A 15,741-nucleotide genomic window follows, 5' to 3' on the forward strand; every position below is an offset into this window, starting at 1 on the left:
GAAGATAATGTGGTTGCTTAGAAGATTTTCGAGTTTTAGCATTTTTGGTTTTATTGGCAAATTTTAAGGGGATTTTTCAACATTTTACAGTGTGTCCCCCCATCTAAGTTCGAAGGCCTGACTTTGGGGGGACTGTCCACCCCCCGTAAGTTCGGTTCGTGAGGGGGGGTGGACAGGGGACCGAACCTAAGGTCGAAAAAGTACAGTATACGAGTAACTAGTGAGTCATGCACTGTCAGCAATAATTTCCGAATGCATGCGAAGTCACAATCCTGATTGACCCATACATGTTCTGGCATAGAAATATACTATTAGGGAGAAACATTGCGAATACATAAGGTGAAAGCAATCCAAAAGTTCCAATATGTTGGTATGCCTAGTTGGTGTAGCAAAATATTTGGCTCAGCCGCGGTGACGGTGATATAGTATCTGGCTTTCGTGTTTGTCTGACATGATGCTCATGATATCTGTCCCACAATAACATTGTTTCCTTCCGTATATCAAATCCTGTTCACATAATTTGCAGCACAGATAGCGTTAGCGATGGTCCAGTAATCATTAATCAGTGATGACCGTAAGCGCCGCACCTTCATCATGATTCGACCACCTATTTAGCAGATTGAATCCTCGGCGCCATTTGCTCCTCCGAGCCCTACCGTCGTGATGAACTAGGCACCTATCTAGCAGAGCGCGACATAGCTTGTGTTCCGGGTCCTCAAGCATATTGCCAAATTCGGCTGAAAGGTAGCGGTAAGGAGACATAGTAAATGCTAACTTGTTCCTGGCTTACCGTCATGCACCAGTGCGGTGAGAAGGCGAAGGGATGAATGTATGTTGATGTCACCGTTTTCAAAATCCTTCGTTTCCAAAAGCTCGCCTACAAGGTCACGGATCTCAGGCAGCATCGCTTCTCTGACAGGTTCTGTTGAGGCAACCATGATAAGCTGACCGTGCTGGCGGATCTGTCACGACTTACTTATATCGGAAAGGTGACTGAGAGACGAGATGATATGTCGATGGCCTGACTTTGCTTTGCACACTAGATCTTTTATCCAGTTGCTTTTATCGTTATTTAGTAGTTTCTGCATTTCTTCATCGCCTGAGAAATATGTGAGCATAAATCCGCTATTCAAATTCACATCAAAATCGAACCTAAACTCGCCGAGATCAAGCGTATATTCTTTATCCCTTCAAGGCGATGCTTCCGACGATGCTTTGCACCAGGGTGCGTTAACTTCCCCGCTGAACACGACAGTAATCCCTGGCCACCATTTTGAATCACCTTGTTTCGGAAATGTTCTGGATCAATGGATAAGCGCATGAACGGATTTTACTTATGGATAGGCAACCCTTACCGCTTTCTTCAAATATATTTTTGATCACGTCCGGCCAATCCGCTTGCATCCACTGAGCTGTAATAGAGACAAAATCGCCTTCTCGAAGCATTCTTGCGATGAGCGCCGGGGCTTCAGACTCGTCTAGCGCTTTATGAAGAAAGTCTGGCTTCTTCGAGTCTTTCCGCCCAATTAGGTGATGCATGAAGTAGATCGCATGTAAGGGGTGTTTAACCCAGAGATTAACAAACAGCTCGTTGTATTGAGACACAGTCACCGGTAATCCGGTCAAAGTGTCATCGAGTTTCTGCCACTGGGTAGTGTTGTCTGTTCTAGCACTGAGTAGGCATTCGCAGAGTGTTTCCATATGATCCTGGGCGTCTGACATACGCCCCGCATTAGCGCTATTTCAGGGATGGTAGCCGTGAAACATACTTTTGCACAGCTGATGAATGTCATCAGGTTTATCAGTTCCTCTGAGAAGCAAGCATCTGATGGCTTGGGTTGCGGCCATGTAGCCAGTAGGAGAACAAAGAAGTTTGACAAGATCAAGTGTGATCCCGCGGTTTATTATAGCGTCGGAACACCTGTCTGATCATCATCTCAGAGATGACGAACAATATCGCAAGCGAAGGACAAACTGTCTGTGAGAATTGATTGTATGGCCAGATGTCGGCCAACGGATAGTTGTTTAAGAAAAATGGTTTGCATTAAGTCGAAATTTTGCTCCATGATTTCTTTGCTCATGATGATGTTATCTATGAAGGTGGTCAATGAATGCCTGTGGAGGTGACAATACCATAAGTTCCATACCCTCACGCGACAGCGACAATATCAGGTCCACGGCAGCGGACAAGACACAGTGACTCCGCATATTTGCCTTGAGCACTTTACGAACTGAATGTGCAACGAAATCAATTTCCACACTGTTGGATTTATTAGAGGAACGCGATTCATCTGATTGTCATGAACCGAACGAAAGAACATGAGCAGCGAAGAAATTTTGACAGAGGAACGCTCACCTGGGTCAGCCACCGATTTTTCTTGTAGATAGGTACCTATAAGACGCTCGATGAGTCGCAGAATTGAAACGATGGTCACTTGATCTAAAGTAGAGCCAGTATTGTCAGTGCATAATTGTCAGGAATACACAAAAAAGAGGGTCTGACTGTTACGGTTGTGATCCAGCATCCGAAGCATTCGAGGGAGTGGCTCTTGAATTTTCAATAAGATTGATAACGCTTGAGAGCCTGATCGGTTTTAAGTGCCGTTATCCCCGGGAAAGACACTGTGCTACGCACCAACGTTTCGGTCTGTTACCAGTAAATTAAGAGCTTGAACACAAGCCCCTCGAACTAATATATCCCCTTTGTGGTTGCTAGCAGCGCAATCCATGAGTTTTTGGAAAACATCCTCCTGCATAATCATCTCTCTAAGCTTCGGGTGTCTGCACAGTGGATGTAAGGACGAGCACGCTCGCTTTCGGAAGGTCGTATCCGATGCATCCGGTAATCTGGCAAGAGCTTGCTCTGCTATCTCGGTCATGACCCTCTCAGCTTCTGAAGCATCACAAAAACTAGGGAGATATTGTACACGGAAAACATGTATTAACTTACAGTACAATGACCATAATGCATATCACCGAAGTACAGGTCCAACTTTCATTACGGAAGACCTCGAAGTTTCACATTTTGAGCCCAGTCACAATACAGCATTATAGAGTGAGGCTGATATTATCGTGCACGGTAGAGTAAGGCTGATACGATCGAGCACGATAGAAGGGCTGCAAAATTACATGGCATTACACGCAAAGCTCAGGTCTATAATGATACTCAAGTCACACAATGCATGATCAAGATGACAATATTCTCTTAGAAATGATGGTACCTTGTATAGTACAGGTCAAAGCATCAAAATACACGGTGTAGACATGGTCGAGTACACAAGTCAGCATACAAGAATTGGAAATGTGAGGAGAAAGTGATAATTAGGAGAGCGTCGCATACTTTAGATACACATAGAAAGAATACAATTAATGGAATGCCAAAAACGAGGACCACGGCTACTCACCTATATACTCTGCTCCGAGATCCCGGCTCTGCCGGCGTCGACGCTGCGGGAATCTTTGCGGGAACCTTCAACAGCGGCTTCCCCTTTGCCGGTGCCTGCTTTGCAGTTGAGGTCAGAGACTCGAGTCTTTGAGCCATCACGCGAGGCGAGAGCAGGACTACAAGCTTTCTGGGGCTTGGAGTCATGTGGAGGGGTGGACGAACTTGACGCTGATAACTGAGGGGGTGTATAAGCAACGCCGGTATAGGATGAATGGGCAGGAGATTCAGCAGTAAACCGATAACTCACAACACAGATGGACTCTTCATTCAAAGAGTCCTCGGTACGACGAAGTGGAACGGGGGGAACAAGAGAGGTTTCTTCGGGCGCATCACAGACTCTGTGATGTTAAGAGGCATCTTGCCTCGGTGGCGCACGCACGGACCTCTTGCTGGACTCGGCCAAAGGAATTCAAAGGGTGCTTCTTTCCGGACGCGATCGAGCTTTGAAGCTTGAATATTTGAATATGCTTCCCTTGTGTCACACCAACTTCACTCTCACTAGCCTAAAGAGGGTGTTTTGGAAACGCTTTAGGCAAACGACGATCAGTATCCTCGGTGTTTTGACTCCTGCGGCTGCGCTAAAAATGGTACGCCACTATTGTGTACCTAAACGGTGTAACACTGCACATTTTTTGAGGTATTCGACGATCAGCACTTGGCATTCTCGCCGCTTGCTTCTGTGTTGGTGCTGCAAATGTACCCGTTGATCGCCACTCGCCTGAAATTTTAACATATCATATGTTTTGGACACATAACGGTCGGTGTCTAATTATTAACCAAGTACTTACTTCTTTGTTATTATTACTTGCTACTGAAGCCTAAGAACGGCTCCAAAAACAGTATCGATTTAATGCTCGCTTAATGTAAAGAGCGCTCGCGGCACCTTATTTTGGCTGAGGAACAACAAGCTCACACACATCACTTTATGTTAACAGTACTGACAGTTAGAAAATCCGGGCCCTCTGACTGCTTCTGTTGGTTCGTTTGTCGGAATTTGATAGAACACCACTTTGCAGTGGTTCGGGAGGTTTGGGAGAAGAGAAGACGGACAGAGAAGCATAAGAGAAGGCATGAAGCAGAGAAGCTGGAGAAGCAGATCTCTATAATGTAGGTGACTAACTTGACAAGACTCTATAATATATGAAATTATACCGTGCAAAATCACTGGGCGTCTACATTGAATACGACTCTTTGGATGACCATCTATAGTTGGCTATAATACATGGCATTCATACGGTGCGTGTCTATAATTCTCTGTCGGACCGAGCACTATAATATAGTGCCCGAGTCCACCCTCATAATGTTCCCTTTCTCACGGTGGGCCTCTATCGTAGCCCATAGTGACGAACGTAAGTACGCTCACACCATAATACTTATAAATTTTCCCCACTTTCTGTGATGAGAAAGCGATAAGGGTTGAGACTTTCGCGAACGAGAAGCCTCATCCAACTCGCAGAACGCGACGGCAGCGCTCAGGCGCACGTGAGGATCATCGTATCCCATGAGCTTAATGAGCTTGTCGGCACAATCCTTGGTCAGTTTCGTATCGTCCAGACCCTGTTCGGGCGACGTGCTGGCATTCATCTCGTTCTCCTCTTGCCCTGCGTCCTCGAGTCAGTTTCAAAACATCAAATAAGGTTATGATGGTAAGCGCCCACCAAATCTCGCCATGAATGCCAAGTGTTCGACTAGGTCCAGAGCACGCTCCGAGTTAGACAAGTCATCGTTCATGAGGTCGATCATGAGATCGTGCGTCTGCCTCTGGTGAACCAAGTCCTTTTCCCAAGTAAAGCCCAGGTCTTTTACGCGCATATGACTCGCTGGGTCATTCCAATCAAGCTGCTCTGGCCAGGATTCCCACTCCTGTTGGAACGTAGCGCTAGGTGTGTAGTCCTCTCCCAAGAGGACTGATACGTGGATCTTTTGACCGGGTACGATCACGCGTGCCTGTGCACGATGGGGCCTGAAACACAGGACAAGATGAGTAATAATTCACTGTTGAAATTTCAGGGGCTGAACCTGACCATTGGGTAGTGTCTTCAGGTATGTGAGAAGCGTACGAGAGCCGCTTCACGGGAAGCCATTCGAGAACTCGCCAAAGAGGAGTAAGAGATTTTGTCGGTTTTTTGTTTACCTGATTCAGCAGACTATCTTTGGCCGACGCTAGAGCATTGATCCTCAGCCCCGCTTGTTCGGCTTGCGCCTTCATCCACAAGAGAGAGATTCCTGACATCTCTGGGTTGTGGTTTGTGGTGTTACCCCCGCCCCTAGAAACTGTTAGCGGAACTGACTGCGATAGTGTAGGTAAGCTCTCGTACACGTCGGAATGGGTCCCCGCAAACCAAACTTCTTTCACGTGTGCGAACTTGCCTTCTGCTGTGTTATCTTCAACCACCGGCCGGTGGCTATCGTTGTGGCTAGTCCCGCCGCCGTGCACATACTCTGGAAGGAACTTAACACGACGTTCGTCCAAGGCGAGGGCATGGCGGAAATAACATATGTGGTCACAGGACATTGTGAATGGTAATGGCGTTTTGCGGACCAATCCAATTGAGGAGACTGTGTCCCTAAAAGACATAAGTTCGTTGGGTTATCTGATAAATCGACCAACGATTGACTCCTTACCATACACCGACGAAATGGATAGAGATGTCAATGCGACTGAAGGTACGCTTGAAGAGATCAGCTCTTTCCCGCCAGATTTCTTTGTTCTTCTCTGTCACAGAATAATTGCGCTCCGAGTAAAATCTGAATGCTCTATGAATAGTTGGGTGTTATATAACGATCTGAAGTGATCAAAGTATGACCTACCGGTCCGCTTGGTTGAGATGCCCGGGCATAAGCAATCCGATCTGCGGACAAGTTAGCCTGCAACTGACGGCGAGCAGCCAAGCCGGCTTGCCTTGTGCACCATGCCAGCCAATGCCCTGACCTAGTGTTGTGCAGGGCCGGGCTTGGCCTGAAAGCCCTGGCTTTGGCCTGGCTTTTGAGGGCTCGGGCTTTGCAAAATCCTAGGCCAGGCCCTGACATAGGGCCAGGGCTTGGCTCGGGCTTGGCTTGGGCCTAGGCCAGGGCTTTCACTATAAAATCATGTATTTTGCTTCCTTTGTGCATAAAAAATTAGAGTGGTCCATTTTCAACTCAATGAAGCTATCAGGATAAATCAGACAGTAAAAAACAGTGAAGACATTAAATTTTGATTGTGTCACAATAATCACTGTAGTAAAAGACACTTATTCGTCCAAGTCTCAATGGTTCTCATTGTCTGAAATACCTAAAATTAAGTCTCCAAGCTCATCATCATGCTTCTCAACAGTCATTTCATCAATAACATTGCCCTCAGTCATCTCAAAGGATAACTCAGTTGCTGAGGATGGCCCTAGCTCATGGAAAATTAATTCCTGGCAGCAGAGTGTTCTCAATACCTGAATAGCTTCAACAACATCTCCACCAATGTGATTGCACCTTTTTGTGATTATTTCAGCAGCTGCATGAAAAAGCACGCTCATTGGACACTGAAGAGGCCATAATGGACAGGTAGCTGCATGAAAGTGATCTGTCATGCCCATGCATCTCTGGTCAAACTCCAATCCATGTTCGCTCCTTTGGTACTACTTTGGTATCTTTAGCTGCCGACATACTCAGGAATTATCAGTCAGCATGTTCTCTTGTGACCAACTCACTCCACATTTTACCTGTCATTACTTTATGCCTGTCATTATTCCGCAGTTACGCCTGTCATGTTTTGTATTCTTACGACCTTCAGTCTTCTTTGGTGATTACTCATGATACTCCACACTTACGCCTGTAGATATCTGGAGCTTATCCGAAGATCCGGACTTACGATATAAATAGTGGTAGCACTTGACTTGTATTCAATAGTATGAATATTGATTTACTCCTGCCCCAACATTCCTGTGGCCTTTGACATTCTTTCGTGCTTGTCATCTCTATTCCAATCATACTCCAAGTTGACTTGACATTGACTTGTTATCTCTATTGTACTCCGCCGTCCTTAGCATCTTCTCCTTGCTTCTATGTGCAACTCCTCTACCTTCGCTATCTCTGGTTCACATCTGGTCCTTCTCCACACTTCTTCATATCTTTGCTAGCATCTTTGGGACACTGTATCCCTAGTGGAGCATAGCTCAAATGTCCTGGTTCTCCCTGGGCAGACACGGTGTTGACATGATCCCCAAATAAGGTACAAAGGAGAATTCAACTCATCAGTAAGATCGTGGCCGTCTGGGCCGACTTTTAGGACTTTTCGCGACTTGCAGCTTGGACACCAAGCTACCAGTCCGACAAGAGCCACAAGTATCGACACTTGTGGTCCTATTAGCTTTTGATCATGCGAAACTATAAACTAGCTAGTAGTATAAATAAACTGTATACTAGCCATCGCCATACATGAATGAATGCATATGATGATCGACCCAACGGTTAACGTAGAATGTACGGAATGCATCCAATGAATCGTAGAACTCTAGATCTTCAGGTAGTGATGCGGTACCGTAGGTAGGTATAAGGTGAACAGCTCGAGATATGGAGTCCAGATGAACAACAGCCATATGGGCTTGGTTCCCCAGATACTCTGGGCGAACGACCCACATGCCGGTAGTGGGATCAGGGCGGTCTCCAATGGTCGTAAACCAATGGATGAGGGCGCAGGGGAACGTCGTACCGTCGTATTCGTACGAAAAAAAGAGATAAACTCGGCCCACCATCATTCCCCGCATTCCGGGCTGTTCGCCATCGACTTCAATGAGGACGGTGTCGTGGCGCGCGTACTGGTTGCGCCAGGCGGGATTGCATCGAATCCACTCGCGATGCATCCCGCCCGCCCCGCAGAAATCGCTTGGTGCCCAAAAGCGAGCGATGGCAGAGTGGTGGACATAAATGGGGCCCAGAGCATCGGGGCAGTCTTTGATCGCGATAGGGTGGCTTGTATGGTCGTGGTCGGGATTTGACTGGTCGAAAAGGAAGCGTTGGATTAGGTCAGGAAGCCGGGGCTGGCCAATGACACCAGCGAGCGCGTGAGGATCGCGCGGATACAATCGTGCCTGTTCTAATAATAATATTAGTGAGACTGAATCGACGAGGGACAGGGGGCATATAGATGAGACGAATGGCGGCTTACCTCGTGTACGTGATAGCTCAATAGACGATAGGACCTTTGGGCCCGTCGAAGGCGCGTGATCCTCTTCCTCTGCGTCAACCGAAGCATTGAGCCGAACGGTAGGTGGAAGAGGTGTGTTGCCGCTGAGAAGCAGACGCTGGTAACCTGATGTGGTGCCAAACATCATTCCCCGCTCTTCGAATGAACGCCTTGCTGCGTGGAGTTTGTCGAGTCGGACGAGGATGAGGAGCATTTGATGTAATGCCTTGAAGCGGCTCGAGCGTCTCCATGGCTTCTTGACGGCGACGATGTGCTTCGACTCGGTGATGGAGGAGCACAGCCCATTGGGCGATCCGAAGAGGACGATGGAGTGGCGATAATGGCACAGTGAGTGCTGTCGTGGGAGGGAGATGCCATTGGGCCGTACACCTGCGCGAATGAACACGTCGCGTAGGCGATGGAAGCGTGCAAGCGCGTCATCGAGATTGTCGAGGTCTTCAGCCGACAGGCTGTTCTGCCGTGCAATGTAACAGAAGTCCAAGAATGCCGAGAGGCACTGGACCATATCGGTGGGGACGAATCCGGCAATGGCTGGTAAGTAGACCTGCAAATGAGTCGTAAGAATGACAAAAACACCGTTAATAATGTACACACCTTCATGAGGGCCTTGCTGTCGTCACCGGTCCACTGCTCGAAGTCTCGACCATCAGGGAATCGACGTAGACCGGGGAATGGAGGCACAAGACTAATCATATCAAATACTAAGGATTTGGAATGAACGGGAATCAGACAACAGACATACCTTCGATCAATTTCGTCAATGATAGCACCTCCCTGTGTCTCACCATGAACAGCCTTAAGGTACGTGTTGACCCATGCGACGACGTGATCCTTGAACGTCCCCTTGATGACTTGATGTAGAAGATCGGGTGACAGGAGTTCATGGATGTCGGCGCGGGGGAAGTGGTGCATGAATGGCTACAATGGTATATCAGTGTTGGTTCGAAAGGGGCGAAGTAGTATAAGACTTACGCGGTAATCGTCTCTTATTCCGTAGTCATCCCACAGAATGCTCGTCGGGAGACGCGAACAATAAGTATCCGTTTTCTCACGTGTTCGTCGCCGAGCACCCGGATCGTCTAACGCGTGTGGTTTTGCATTGCACCTAGGGGATGATCAATAAGCTGTCCAGAGATAAAAATGATACGTACTTAGGGCACCATCCCTGAACTATCCCCGACAGCCAAACTTGTTCAGGGTAGTCAGCGATATAAGGACCGAGACCATACACCGCCCAGCGAAAATGCCCGTCAGGGCACTTGACGACCTCCGGAGTCTCCATCACAGCTTCAAGTGGCTTGAACACCCGACGAAGTGCTGCATGATATAGTTGGCGGCAAAAGGTCCGGAACTCGGGCTTGTTCCGATGGCGTCGCTTGGCTGGATCAGGTGTCAGTCAGGATGTGGACAAGAAAAGGGAAAGACGTACTCCGAGGGATGGGGAGGAAGGCAACAGGCAACACGGAGTTGCTGTGCCCTCGACGAGCCGTATTCGTCAAGTTGCCTGGCGATACATAAACCGGGTGGAACTCTTGATGTCCCGTAGCCACAGAAACTGTTGTTTTGTCGCTGCCGGCTACGACAGGAACGAACATCGCCCCGTGGTTCTGCGGATCTTCAGCAAGAGCATCCTAGAGTAGGATGTCATAGTTAGCAATGTCAAAACAAGTAAGAAAGCAGCTGCTATACGTACCGCCTGACGCCAGGCCCATTCACCGGACATAAGGTTTGAGAAGACACGTTTGCCATCGTCGTTGAAGTGCCGATATGGTGAGTAGTTGATCTTATCCCTGAACTCACGCGTCGCAAGCTGATGATGGAGGACAGCACGGGAGTCGCGGGTGCAGAGCTCGTAAGTCTCTGTCATCCACTTCGGAGGGGAACGAGGGAGGGGGCCATTGTACTTGAGCTTGTAAACCTTCCAAGGGATGTCGCCATCGGGAATCTGATCGATTGTTTCATAGAGCTCCTTTTCATTTCGCCATGGTGCTGCATCTCCGTGGGGCGCAAGGACAGCATCCCAGAAGTCGAGGGAACTCCGTATGTCGGAAGCTGATGACTCCACCTTGACATAGTGGTCAAACACAAAGTCGAACTCCACGCGTGACTGGAAGGGGGCCCATGCCTCAGGTGTATGGGCAGGTGGGGCAGTGGGGGGTGGAGGGGGAGAGTCGCCATCGAAAAGAAAGGCTCCACTTGCAGAAGTTTTACGCGCTGAACAATGGAGTCAAAATCTGGCTTGCGTGAGTCAAAATTTTACGTACCGTTCAAATGTGGATGCGAGATGAAGGTGGCAGTGGGGTGAGGGCGGCTTTGAGGGAGGTTTGGATCTGGGATATCCTCCGAAATGCTGCGATGCTGTACATTGACATGACGGAGGAGGCCTGCTGCTGAGAGACATTTACGAGGGCAGTGGGGACATGGAACAGTGGGGACACGGAATTCGTTAGGCGCAGACATGGTGGTAATGAAAAGAGCGGTGTCTGCTCACCTTGCAAGGGAGCCGATATGACACGTAATTGTGCAGGATGCCGCTGCATTTCAGGGTGACACATCGCCGTTGCATTTGAACCGCAGCACCTCGGCTGCCTCTCTTTTTCTTTGTCTCCCATTGCTCGCCCGGTCCAGCATTGTCCTTCTGCACAATGGCCACCCAGAAACGAACGTCAGCAAGGCTGAAAGGCCAAGTTGGAGCACACGACCAACAACTCACCTTGACTGCTGATTCCTTGTCCACCACTGAAACCTCTTCCACCACCGCACGTCTTCCGGTCCCCCCTGCTGAAGCTCCTCCTCCCGTAAACCAGAAGCGCCCGCGTGAGGCCAGCATTGCTCAGGCTGATGCTGTGCCAGCCGAACAGCACAAGCAGGCTGCCAAGACGCGCAAGCGTCAAGGCACGAAGACCATGGAGCAGCTGGCAATGAACACCATGTCTGCCGCTGCTCCAGGGCTTGTTGCTACACCTCCCCCTCTGGTTCCTGCTCGGCGTGAGCTTCCGGACCGCAAGAGGCAAGACCATCCTGGCAGGCCCGACCTTCCACGACCGAAACGCTCTCCGGAGGAGATGAGGTCTTGGGAGACGGAGAGAATGCGTCTCCTCGAGCGCGTTAAGCAGCTCGAGGCGCAACAGGCTGAAGAGATTGCGGAGGAGGAAAGGCGTGATGAGATGAGGGAGCTGGAAGAAAAGTCGACGGCTGTGCTCACCTTAGACGATGCCCGTGCTGCATCTGCTGAGCCCGACAGCGCTGACTCTGATGACCTAGCCTTTCTGGGCACCCTCCCGCGAGTGCCTATCTTCATGCCTGGTGAGGATGAGCCTGCGTACTATGTTCAGACCAATGTAAGCTGCTTCGACTCCTCCGCCTTATTTATGACTCACGTACCTGTGACAGTCATATTCTCCAGTCGCAAAGGCAAAGAAGACGGTGAAGGTGGCAAAAGAGAAAGGAAAGGCTGCTGCGGCTTCCCAGGTCAAGTGAGTGTCACATGTTACCACTGGTCACATCGAAGTCGTACTCACTAACATTTACCCACAGGAGCACCGGAAAGGGTGCCGGTCGCAAGGCTTCTAAGGCACCAGCCTTTGCGACCGGCTTGAAACCTGGATGGCGGACCCAAGCCATTGGTCCGAGCACGTCTGGTGATCATACGCCTGCCATTGGTGGCCTCACAGACGAAGATGCTCGGGCGAGTCGGCCTAACTCTCGCGCGCGGGTCTCTGCTCGCTCAAACCGGGGCCAGACAAGCAACAACGTGAGTCATCACTACAATCTCACAGGCATGGCGTACTTACATTACCTTCCAGGTTATCACAATTGAGTCGGACTCAGACTCAGATGATGCCGCGCATGACAGCAACACATCAGAAGAACTCCAGGAGCCAACGCTTTTGGCGGCAGTCAAGAAGGTTTCCCGCAAAGCCAACGCTCCAGCGAAGGCTCCCTCATCTCGCCGCTCTCAGGCTATGATACCTCACACTAGTGCTGGGATCAAGCGTCTCCCTACCATCAAGGCTGAGCCTGTGGATGCCAACACCCTCCCTGTCATCAAACCCGAGACCAGCACCAATTCGCTCTCCAGTGCTACCACTGTCGCCGAGACTGTTGGATCTGCTGCCGTCGACGATTACTACATTTCTGCGATCCTTCCCACTGTATTCGCACGCTGGGCTACCTCCGACAATTTCTGGGAATTCTTCCACAAGAAGATTGATAGTACTGTCCCCATTCTCCAGGAGATTGTCGACATTGTCGTGCCGAACTGCGGTTACAAGGTCTCCATTAGCGACAGTCTTTTCAAGGTATGTACACTATCTTTCGCGCGCGCCCAGCCATACGTAACACCTATGAATGCAGGCAACCGACCGCATGTATGAGAAGCGATCCGAAATCGGTCGCGCCGCCCTCACACAGGTTAAGGCCTTGTACCTGACCCAGACCTATGCCGACGATCCCAACGCCATCCGAGAGCACGTCACCTGGGCGCTGCATATCGATGGGCCTGCTTTCTGGCAGCATCCGACGCCTATGGAGCACACGCAGCTGCTGCATCGCGATGATCCGCATTACCAGGTGAGCCCTTGTTATCTCGTCTACGCTTCCCGCCCCTTTCTTAATATATGCATTCATACAGAAACCGGCTGGTTTTCTGCGTTCGGACTACATTAACAATATCATGCAGCCGCTGGTTCGCAGGATGTCAGGCTCACGCATTCGATACGATCATCCGAAGGGGGCCGTGATTATCGCGATGATTGCAGTAGGTTTCCCATTTCTGTTTCAATTGTATTTGTCTCACACGTTGTCAGGTCGAACGCACTTTCGCGAGATGGAGGGCGGGCACCAAGGGCGACGTCACGCTTTTCAAGCAGAAGTATTTCCAGAAAGCTACTCGGGAGTACGGGAAAATAATCGACGGCATCAGCGACAATCGATGGCAAGGCCTCCTCGAGGCTTGGGGAGCGCCTGACGAGGAGGAGCTCGAGGTCCCCGAACCTGCCGCGGACATCGACAGCAATGCCCTCGAGAACTCACGCCGCTTCCTGATGCCATCGAGCAGCCCAGCGCCGGAGTAGTGGTAATCGCATCAATCTTTTTCTCAAATTATAGACGCATTGTTTCTCCCGAATAGACATCTCGTTAGACTTGTGAAATAGAATACACTTGTTTGCACTTGCTACATCTTTTCGAGGGTTTATGAGTACTCATCGTCGTAATCTGGTGAAATTTTTCAAGTTCCTTGTCCGCTTTTCGTCTGGTCAGTCTTTTGTCGCTGGTACAAGCTCAGACAAGCTTGCCTGAGCTACGACAAGTCGGCGGCAACAATCCTGATGCTGTAGCACTGATTAGAACCATAAAATGTGATACAACAAGATAACTTACACCCCACCAATGGACAATAGATGTCTCTTCTGGAAGAGGCATCTCAGAGCCAAGATAAGCATGAAATCCTTGAGCCTGAGGTGCTGAGGTGTTTTCAGCTTCATTGTTTGCACCATAACTGTCTTTGGGACATTAGTAACCTGCTGGGTCAAAATCACCTTATTTACTGACATAACTCTCAAGGCTATATTCTAATTGAAGGGCAAGTGAGTCAGATAATGCCATAGCTAGATCAGGACACAGCACACTTTGATTAGAATTTCCCACAATCAATAAAAACATCGTACACTAGCTAATGCTTAAGTTCAAGTTATAGAACCTTTTGTTACTAGAGTAGTTGTACAGTCATACTAACATTTTTTCAAAATTTTAGCTACAGGCCCTGGCTTAGGCCCTGGGCTCGGGCTTTGCAACAACCCAGGCCAGGCCCTAGGCCCTCAAAAGCCCTAGCCAGGGCTCGGGCAGGGCTTGGCCTATACAGGGCTTGGCCCAAGGGCTTTAGGGCTTCAGGCCTGGCCCTGCACAACACTACCCTGACCTGGTACGCACCACGGGAGAATCCTACGTAAAATATTGGAATGCTTCAAACCTACACGACATCCATGTGTACTCACCAAACAAGAATATCCTGTCGCCCTTCTGGTACACTTGGCACAGCCATTTGTATGCGTCGATTATATTAGCTTCCACTTGCCTGCAGGCCACCTCTCAGCTCCGGAGAATGGCAGCAAGAACATTCACTCACACTGCGACAGCAAGGTCAGCCTTGCTTTGAAGCCAGTTGACCCCGTAATGGAACCAGTTTGTCGACCGCTTTGTAGTGATACCTATACCCTCGATATACTTCGCAAGCTGAGGGATGTCTGAGTGTTCCCCAGGCTTAATGATATTCTTGAGAAGGGCAATGACATCGGAGTTCTAGAGGTAAAGTTTAAGTGACAACGTAAAACCGTGACGGTCCTGTGATGCCCTGAAGTTACCTTGCTCCCGAACTTGTGGGCCGTACCATCGATGCAGACGATGAGGTTTCGACTGCTGCCACATTTGCAGCCTGTTTTGGACCCCATAGGGCTTGTTACAGACACCTAAAATAAAGATTGAGCGAGTGAGCCTTTTCAATACGGCTTTGGTGGTCGTACTATCGTCGACGAACAGGAAGCGCCGAGGAAATGCTTCTAGGCAACGTCCACAATGAATCAGCGGTGGACCAACATACCTTTTAAGTATCCCTAAGATAGCCAAACCGACTAACATGTTTCCCGCGGCGAAGGGTAGACCTACGTGCATGAGAAGAGGCAGAGAGGCTGGGTTGACTCCGAAGTAATATTGAGCTTCTTTACGTTGAGAATGTGTTATCGTGGATCAAAGCTTGCTATAAAAAGCGAGAGGCGAGATGGAGGTCCCTTATAGCTCTATAAATGCTATATGCCCAACTCTCGAGCGCTCATTTGCAGAGTGACAAGGCGTCTAAGTGTCCACGTTCGCCTTGCGCGACGTACGCCTACGTTTTCACCCGCGAACAGCGCCACGCAGCACGATCCAATGGTGCCGTTATGTGTTCTCGCTTCGGAGAGCTACAGCAGCTAACAGTATCCGGTCTCAACCTGGGGACGTCGTTGGATTTCTGGCCCCGGAACCTAGGTCCGTGTATCCGCCGAGACTCAAAATCACATCAGGGCCGCGTGGAGGCAGAGATATTAAACGGCATGGAGGCCAGGGTTCCGCACGGAACGGG

The 15,741-nt window shown here is 49.5% G+C and overlaps 4 protein-coding genes across 4 annotated transcripts; 1 reads left to right on the forward strand and 3 right to left on the reverse strand.

Annotated features, from left to right (window-relative positions):
• Positions 1-611: 611 nt before the first annotated feature.
• Positions 612-1,848, reverse strand: CONPUDRAFT_75968 (uncharacterized protein; the record flags this gene model as incomplete). Its single annotated transcript, XM_007774244.1, has 6 exons — positions 612-652; positions 791-922; positions 977-1,099; positions 1,153-1,299; positions 1,356-1,661; positions 1,770-1,848. The coding sequence occupies 6 exons, from the start codon at positions 1,846-1,848 to the stop codon at positions 612-614; spliced, it is 828 nt and encodes a 275-aa protein (XP_007772434.1).
• A 3,791-nt stretch (positions 1,849-5,639) lies between these two features.
• CONPUDRAFT_40728 (uncharacterized protein) lies at positions 5,640-5,948 on the reverse strand (the record flags this gene model as incomplete). The annotated part of the gene is made up of 2 exons (XM_007774169.1): positions 5,640-5,712; positions 5,764-5,948. Coding segments are annotated over 2 exons (258 nt in total), but the record flags the coding sequence as incomplete, so codon positions are not given.
• Positions 5,949-7,839: 1,891 nt separating this feature from the next.
• Positions 7,840-11,084, reverse strand: CONPUDRAFT_157446 (uncharacterized protein; the record flags this gene model as incomplete). Its single annotated transcript, XM_007774413.1, has 9 exons — positions 7,840-8,513; positions 8,586-9,168; positions 9,219-9,309; positions 9,367-9,542; positions 9,597-9,729; positions 9,776-10,004; positions 10,054-10,255; positions 10,318-10,838; positions 10,889-11,084. The coding sequence occupies 9 exons, from the start codon at positions 11,082-11,084 to the stop codon at positions 7,840-7,842; spliced, it is 2,805 nt and encodes a 934-aa protein (XP_007772603.1).
• A 185-nt stretch (positions 11,085-11,269) lies between these two features.
• Positions 11,270-13,699, forward strand: CONPUDRAFT_157447 (uncharacterized protein; the record flags this gene model as incomplete). The annotated part of the gene is made up of 7 exons (XM_007774414.1): positions 11,270-11,965; positions 12,018-12,100; positions 12,162-12,378; positions 12,431-12,925; positions 12,981-13,196; positions 13,258-13,383; positions 13,433-13,699. 7 exons carry the CDS (start codon positions 11,270-11,272, stop codon positions 13,697-13,699), a joined length of 2,100 nt encoding a protein of 699 aa, XP_007772604.1.
• Between the last annotated feature and the right edge of the window lie 2,042 nt (positions 13,700-15,741).

The sequence above is a fragment of the Coniophora puteana genome (genome assembly GCF_000271625.1).
Source record: "Coniophora puteana RWD-64-598 SS2 unplaced genomic scaffold CONPUscaffold_12, whole genome shotgun sequence".
NCBI classification, from domain to species: Eukaryota; Fungi; Basidiomycota; class Agaricomycetes; order Boletales; family Coniophoraceae; genus Coniophora; species Coniophora puteana.